Consider the following 7,116-nt stretch of genomic DNA (forward strand, 5'->3'; position numbering starts at 1 on the left):
TAAGAGAATGATTCTGTGATTGGCGATACGCGAATCCGCTTACGCACGATCCGCTGCATGGGACATCACCCTTAGTCGACGAATGCTAAACACTGCTCCGGGTGCAGCCCAATGCAATAAAGGGTAATTATTTAGAATAGCATACCTCACCTAAAATCTTATAGCGTTTTCGATTGGGCAAAAGTTAGTGCGCACCAGTGCGCACTCAGTTCACACCAACACTGGACGAGTTCCATGGGTTGCACTGAATAGTGCAAGTTCAAAAGAATATGCCAAGATTTTCAGTGCAAAAGCTGAAACTCATTTTTGTTCATTTTGAAGCAATGTTCAACAAAATGTTACAAAACCACAGTAAAAGATATTAAGAGTAGGGACAAGACCCCGTTTTCAATTCAACTGTGCAGATTTGCTTGTCCCTATGTATATCCTTAACTGTGATAAAACGTGCACTGAACTGGCACCGTCAAAATATCTCGTGCCACTTAGTGCGCACTGAGTGCGCACTACGCGAGTGTCGCGCGATCAAATGAACACGTGACACTAGCCAAGTGCGCATTGGCACTGCCAATCGAACACGCTCTTGACACTGAGTGCAGCCAGTGCACCCCAATCGAAAACGCTATTAATGAAAATACACTCATCCAACGCATTTTCACTCAAAATAAAAGAATCTGGCAAAAAAAAATGCGGCGGTCGGCCTCATGAACCAAGATATTAAGCGCTAAAATTCCATATTTTAGAGGTTAAGATATATGTCATTCCAGGGTGATCCCGATTGATCACGGCTCGATTGGACACTACCAATCACATCGACCGGTGCTTAGGAGCTTTGTAGTCTCAAGCACTGTGAGTAGTGGCTCGTGTCCAATTTAGCCAGTTTGTCTCACTCTAACTTATTGCACTATTTCAGAATTCTTCGAAAAACAGATCTTACGTATACGTAGCGCTGCAGCGAGTCGGAATAACAGGGTGGCACCCAGTTGGACACGGCTCAATTGGACACGGTGAGACAAACTACAGCTGTCTCACTCTAACATATAGTACTAATGTACTCCAGGTCAGAACTTAGAAAAAGAACAGACCCGTACTTTAGTTTGATGCGCATGCACGATGTGGCTATATTATTTTTCGAAATTTAAAATAAGTGAAGCACTAACAAAACAACAATTCACTGCTTTAAAGATAATAATTCACTACTTCAAAAACAATTCACTGCTTTAAAAATGACAATTCACTACTTTAAAAACAACAATTCACTGTTTTAAAAACAATTCACTGCCTTAAAAACAACAATACATTATTTTAAACATACAAATTCTTTGTATTAGCAATAAATTTATATTTTTAAAGCAGTGAATTATTGTTTTTGAAGTAGTAAATTGTTCTTTAAGCAGTGAATTGTTTTTAAAGCGGCAAATTGTTCTTTAAGCAGTGAATTGTTTTTAAAGCAGTACTTTTGTGTTTTTAAAATATAAAATACAGTTTATTATTTAAAATGTATAGCTCTTTGATTTTTCTTATATGGATTAAAATTTAAATCCAACATTTCTTTGAAATACACATTAAAGCTATAAATGCGACTTCGTCGTTGTTGTTCAAATTCCTATATATTTTACAAAACGTTACAAATGTTTCATTATGTATTATTTAATTCGTTTATTAAAATTAATGATATTACCTCATGATTTAAATAATTAAACCTGTAGTGAATCATGCGTTTCCGATCTTTTGTATACACTTTTTTTAAATGTAATATAAACCTCTCGGCCACAATTTTGCATATCTAACTACATCTTGGACAGCAAGCCAAGGATTTTTATTCAGTTCCTCTACTAAATATGCCATTTTACTTATTACGATTAAATCAGTCTACAGCAGAGAAGTATGCATTCCAGAACAACAACCACTTACTGACCGCTTAGTAAGCTTTTTCATTTGATTGGCATATTCCACTAGATCCTAAAATATAGACCAATCAGATGAGTGCTCCAAACTACAACTGCCTTAGGGTGATGTCCCATGCAGCGGATCGTGCGTAAGCGGATTCGCGTATCGCCAATCACAGAATTATTCTCTTAGATCTGTTTGCAAATTTCGCAAACACCCTTAGTCTAACTTATTACACTATTTCAGAATTATTCGAAAAAAAAACAAATCTTACGTATACGTAGTGCTGCAGCAAGTCGGAATGATAGATATCTTAACCTCTAAAATCTCAAATTTTAATGCTTAATATCTCGGTTCACGAGGTCGACCGCCGCATTTTTTTGCCAGATTCTTTCATTTTGAGTGAAAACGCGTCGGCTGAGTGTATTTTTATTAAGATTTTCGGTGGGGTATGCTATTCTAAATAATTACCGATTAAAGATTGAAATTTCATCAATAACGAGAAAGAAATTTTGACTCTTTTTGTTTTGATTGGTCAAACTTCAATCTTTCAATTTTTAACCTCATTCTTCAATGTGTAGTCTGATTCCGGCCTTAGGATCTCTAATTGGGACTACTTCCATTTCATGGAGTTTCCGCCTGCTTCTCTCTTACTTCATGACTTCCGGCCACGCGTGTGCGCCGACTCGACTAAACTCCCGCGCGAGCCTGGCATTGCTCGCCTGGTGGAGAAGACAGAAAAGGCACTCTCGGACAATTGGCGTATCGACCGAGCATACATCGAATCGTCATCGCTCAGTGACGTGTAGCGTGTCGCCCGTGATCTTGCGAAACAACGAAAGGTATATGCGGTCATCGATGAGCAACAATAATCGATATCGAACGCGTGGCAGTTTCTCAGCGGTTTCACTGCATCGTAATTTTGCTTGACGATAAACGCTCCTTGTTTTACTCCCTCCCCCCCTGCTGTCCGGATTGGCCATATTGCTAGCCGTTGATAAATTCACGGGATTTTCGTACCGACTGGTAAGCTTAGCTTTTGGTGGGACACATTTTCGTCCATTTCGTCCGTCGCGGTCCTTAACGCGTCCGTGTCGAGGTGTCCGTGATGGTTCGAGACGTAGCGAGACGCGCGACGGAACGTCAACGAGTGGAAGGAATTGCGCGTTTGTGGAATCGCAAAGCGGACATTCAGCCCAGCCGCGCCGTTGCATTTCCGCGGTGCGACACACGTGATTCTCATTCGTTTCTCTCGCAATGTTTCTTCTTTGATGGTTTTGAATTTTCGCTTTTCTCTTTCGTTCTTTCTCGGTCCTGCACGACTTGGCTTCGAGTAAGAATCGCGCGGAATTATCTGTGGACACGCGCAAGATTTTTTCTTAACGTCGGATCAACAGTTACCTCACAGATGTATATATTTATGCGCCAATTGCTGGTTTTACGCCGTGTTGTTCAGTCTTGGGGTATGTTCCTCGAAAAATATCGTATACAAAAATGTATGAAAATACTTTAGTTTATGTTACATATATTATAAATTTTCCTATTTTATAATAGATTTTCGTATACGATATTTTTCGAAAATAGAAGGCCCCGTTTTGCTACGAAAGCTGAAAAACATTACCAGGATACGGGAGAACAACTACCAGAAGTATCAATTACTACGTTTACACGGCACGCTTTACGCCGAAGTTATAACATCGGTGTTATGAAACTGGCCAATCATAGTCATTCCATTCTTCAGAGGAATAGCTATGATTGGCTAGTTTCATAACATCGATGTTACAACTTCGGCGTAAAGCGTGCCGTGTTAACGTAGTAAGTGACTGCGTTCAGCAGACTCAATAATTGGGTGAGCGCTCGTTGTTATTGATGTATTCTTCTAGATCCAAAATCTGGTTGGACGATCTAAAAGAATACAGTAATAACAGCGAGCGTTCACTCAACTGTTGAGTTTGCTGAACGCAGCAAATGTGCTCACTAGTTCTGTGCTGTGAACATGTTATTTCTGTTAGGAATTACCTATAAATCAGCGAGAGAAATAAATGATATCGAAAATTGTTTGACTAAAAAGAAAAACAGTCTACATATTGATTTCAGGTTTTTTAAAAGTTTAAACTGAAAATTTATATTATCGAGAATAACAAAATTTCTGTTGTAGATAAAATTACAACTTTTTGTTTAAATATATACATATAAGGAAAAGTATAAGATATAAATAATTAAACAATATAAGATATATATGATATGCATATGCAATGAATATAAAAGGTACAAAATAAATAAGATCTTAAGTGATATATATATAATATGCGATAGATTTTAAGACGGTATAAAAATATACGTAAATGTTATCAACGACATTATCTGTATTTTTTATCATTTTTATAACCTATATAATGTACTGGATTATTTATTTTTGTATTTTGGTGCAAGTCGGTTATTCGTATGCAATTCATAATGATTTTTTGTATCAAAGAATAACTTGGACGTTTGCTTATGCATATCCAATTGATTTTATAACATAGAACGTTTGTGTATTTATTCTTCAAATACAATCTTTGTAGATATTAAAAAATGGAGTTATCATCAGAAATATTGGAAAGCTTGGTTATAGATGACAAGGCTGTTATGGAGGTATTGAAAGATGGAAATGTTATGGAAGGAGATATCATATTTGAATCTGAAATGATTACTGAAGATTCTGAGGAAGCAGAAATAGAAGAAATTATAGAGATAATTGAGGAAGTCGAGGAAAGCGAGACACCTCTAAATGATGATGTCTCGGATAAGGACAAGTTGACAGATTCAAAGGATATTGACACAATTGAAAAGACAAAGAGAAATGACAGAACGATTAGTAAAAACATAGAGCTTTATAACTTTGACGATGAGAATTCAATGTTTACCTCTCAATTCGAAAAAGAACCAACCAAACATGTAAAAAATAGCACACACAAAATCACTAAAAAACAAGTTATAAACTATGATGTTGATGAAGATTGGCAAGATGAGGAGTTAGAGCGAGTGGATGGATTGGACAATAATTCTGAACTGACTGATAATCATGTGAGCTCTTTACGAATGCAGGCTGATAAAAAGCATGTAAATAATCAGACTATCTCACTGCAATCAAACAAAGTAGATTTAAAAATCCATGTGGATCCCATGGGAAAGGTGGACAAATCTCGAATGGAATCCCATGGGAATAAAGTAAATGATATTGTAGATGGTAGTGATTCAACTCAAGAGATAGTGAAAAATACAGAGAACAATCTATTGTACACTGTGCTAGGATCAAAGAAGCAAGATTCTTCCACTAAACAACAAGAAAAACTCAATGATCATTATGTTAAAGTTAGTATTTGATGAAAATATGTGTGCAAATAATCTGTCAATATTAATGAGTCAATATTATATTATTCTAGATGGAACGACTTGAAGCAAATACTATACCAGTTGAGGGTACTATTTACTATGAAGGAGACAACATGGAGACATTGTATGTAGCACAAGCCATTGATGATAACGAACAATATCAGTATGATAACGCGACGATGGAACAAGATGAACAAATGTCCTGGGAAGTGGCGAATTCCGAGGCCAATCAAAATCAAGAAGATAATTCTCAAGTATATGATTATAGCATTTACATTCGAAAATTCTACAAGAAAAAATGATGCATTAACATTAGTTAATAGCAGTCTAGTCAATCATAATCTTGTTAATTTAATAACAGTAATAATGAAATGAACACATTATGCTCTTGTTTTGATAAATATTATTTGTTTTATTAATGCTATTATTGCATTAAAGTTATTTCAAGGATTGTTTAATTAAAAAATAATATTGTTAATACAATATTCTTTTTTCTGTGTATTAATATATTGTAAGTAAATATACTTGTTTCTGCTTTTTTAGGATCAGATATTTTTGCACGAGGACGAAGATGGTCAATTGTATTTCAAGGATGCTAATGGAACTCTACAACCAGTATACTTAACCGAGGATGGAAATTACGCAATTGCTGAAAGTAGTGATGATAATACCAATAAAGACTCGCAATCTAAATCTTATCAGAATAATAGTACAATCCAAGAGGAGACTTTTATTCTGCCTGATATAGATTCCAAGCCTACTTCTAATAAACAGGTATCATTGTACATCCATGAATTTTTGTATGTGTGTATATAAAAATTTTTTCTATTTATGTTTATAATTTGTTAGATAACTAGTAGTACAGTATCATCGTCATCGTTTCAAGATTATGATAATGAAGACAATACTGTGACCATATCCTTGATAATATCGGAGGATGAGAACGGACAAAAGAGAACTCAAGTTATTATACCAACAACAGACAATTTAAAGTGCGACATCTGTAATAGAAGCTTTAAAACATCTTTCCAGTTACTCAGGCATAATAGACTAAAACACGCTCGTGAAGAAGATATAACTACAAGAAACTTCCCTTGTGACTCGTGTCCTAAAAGGCTAGTTGAAAAATTCAGTTGACGTGTGTGTGCGTGCGTGTATGCACATATATGTATATATATATATTAGGGTGGCTCTTATTTACCTTTGATGAAAGTTTTTTTTCGAATTTTGTTTGCGGCATTTCCCAAAACTGTTCCAATTTAAGAAAAAAAAATCTGCAAAATTTCAGCCCAATCGGATAAGAAGAAAACGTGCCGCCGGGCCACTGAACTTTATTATAAAATGAAAAAATCATCAATTTTCTGAATATCTTCTAACTTATTGAACTTATCAAAAAAGTTTCAAACAAAAGTTGTAGATTTGAATATGGGGCAAAATTTTATGCCATGTTCATTTTTTCGTATGACGAACGATTTTCGAGAAAAATAAAAAAAAACAGGAAGCAGATTAAAAATTATTATTAGTGATCTTCTTAACTGACTTGAATATTTTTAATTAAGGGAGGCACAAAAAAATATATATATATTCTTGATTTTTAACTTAAAAGGGTCATTTTAGAAAATTTTAAGAATAATTTATAAAAACAATATTAGAAACCGTTGATATAAAATGCTGTAATTAAGATTAAAAAGTAATTCGTATTTAAGAAAAATTTAGAACATTTTATTTTATTGTATCTTCATAATAATAGACTATTTTATCATATCTTAATGTAATGAATTAAGATAATTACAAATTAACACATTTTATACAGATTATTTTTATTATATAACTTTCAGTCTTATATAAGATCTT

General features: G+C 34.7%; 1 protein-coding gene across 3 annotated transcripts; it reads left to right on the forward strand.

The window, feature by feature from the left end:
- Nucleotides 1-2,606: 2,606 nt before the first annotated feature.
- LOC108764411 (uncharacterized) lies at nt 2,607-6,428 on the forward strand. Of its 3 annotated transcripts, none has more exons than XM_018512655.1 (5): nt 2,607-2,913; nt 4,452-5,241; nt 5,313-5,516; nt 5,806-6,036; nt 6,112-6,428. In XM_018512655.1, the coding sequence occupies exons 2-5, from the start codon at nt 4,462-4,464 to the stop codon at nt 6,397-6,399; spliced, it is 1,503 nt and encodes a 500-aa protein (XP_018368157.1). In that variant the 5' UTR covers nt 2,607-2,913; nt 4,452-4,461; the 3' UTR covers nt 6,400-6,428. The 3 variants fall into 3 exon arrangements, with proteins under 3 accessions (XP_018368157.1, XP_018368156.1, XP_018368159.1); XM_018512654.1 differs by having other exon boundaries at nt 2,607-2,729; nt 6,112-6,427; XM_018512657.1 differs by lacking the exon at nt 2,607-2,913 and adding an exon at nt 2,980-3,108.
- The last annotated feature ends 688 nt before the right edge of the window (nt 6,429-7,116 follow it).

Source organism: Trachymyrmex cornetzi, unplaced genomic scaffold (assembly GCF_001594075.2).
Source record: "Trachymyrmex cornetzi isolate Tcor2-1 unplaced genomic scaffold, Tcor1.1 scaffold420, whole genome shotgun sequence".
Classification (NCBI taxonomy): domain Eukaryota; kingdom Metazoa; phylum Arthropoda; class Insecta; order Hymenoptera; family Formicidae; genus Trachymyrmex; species Trachymyrmex cornetzi.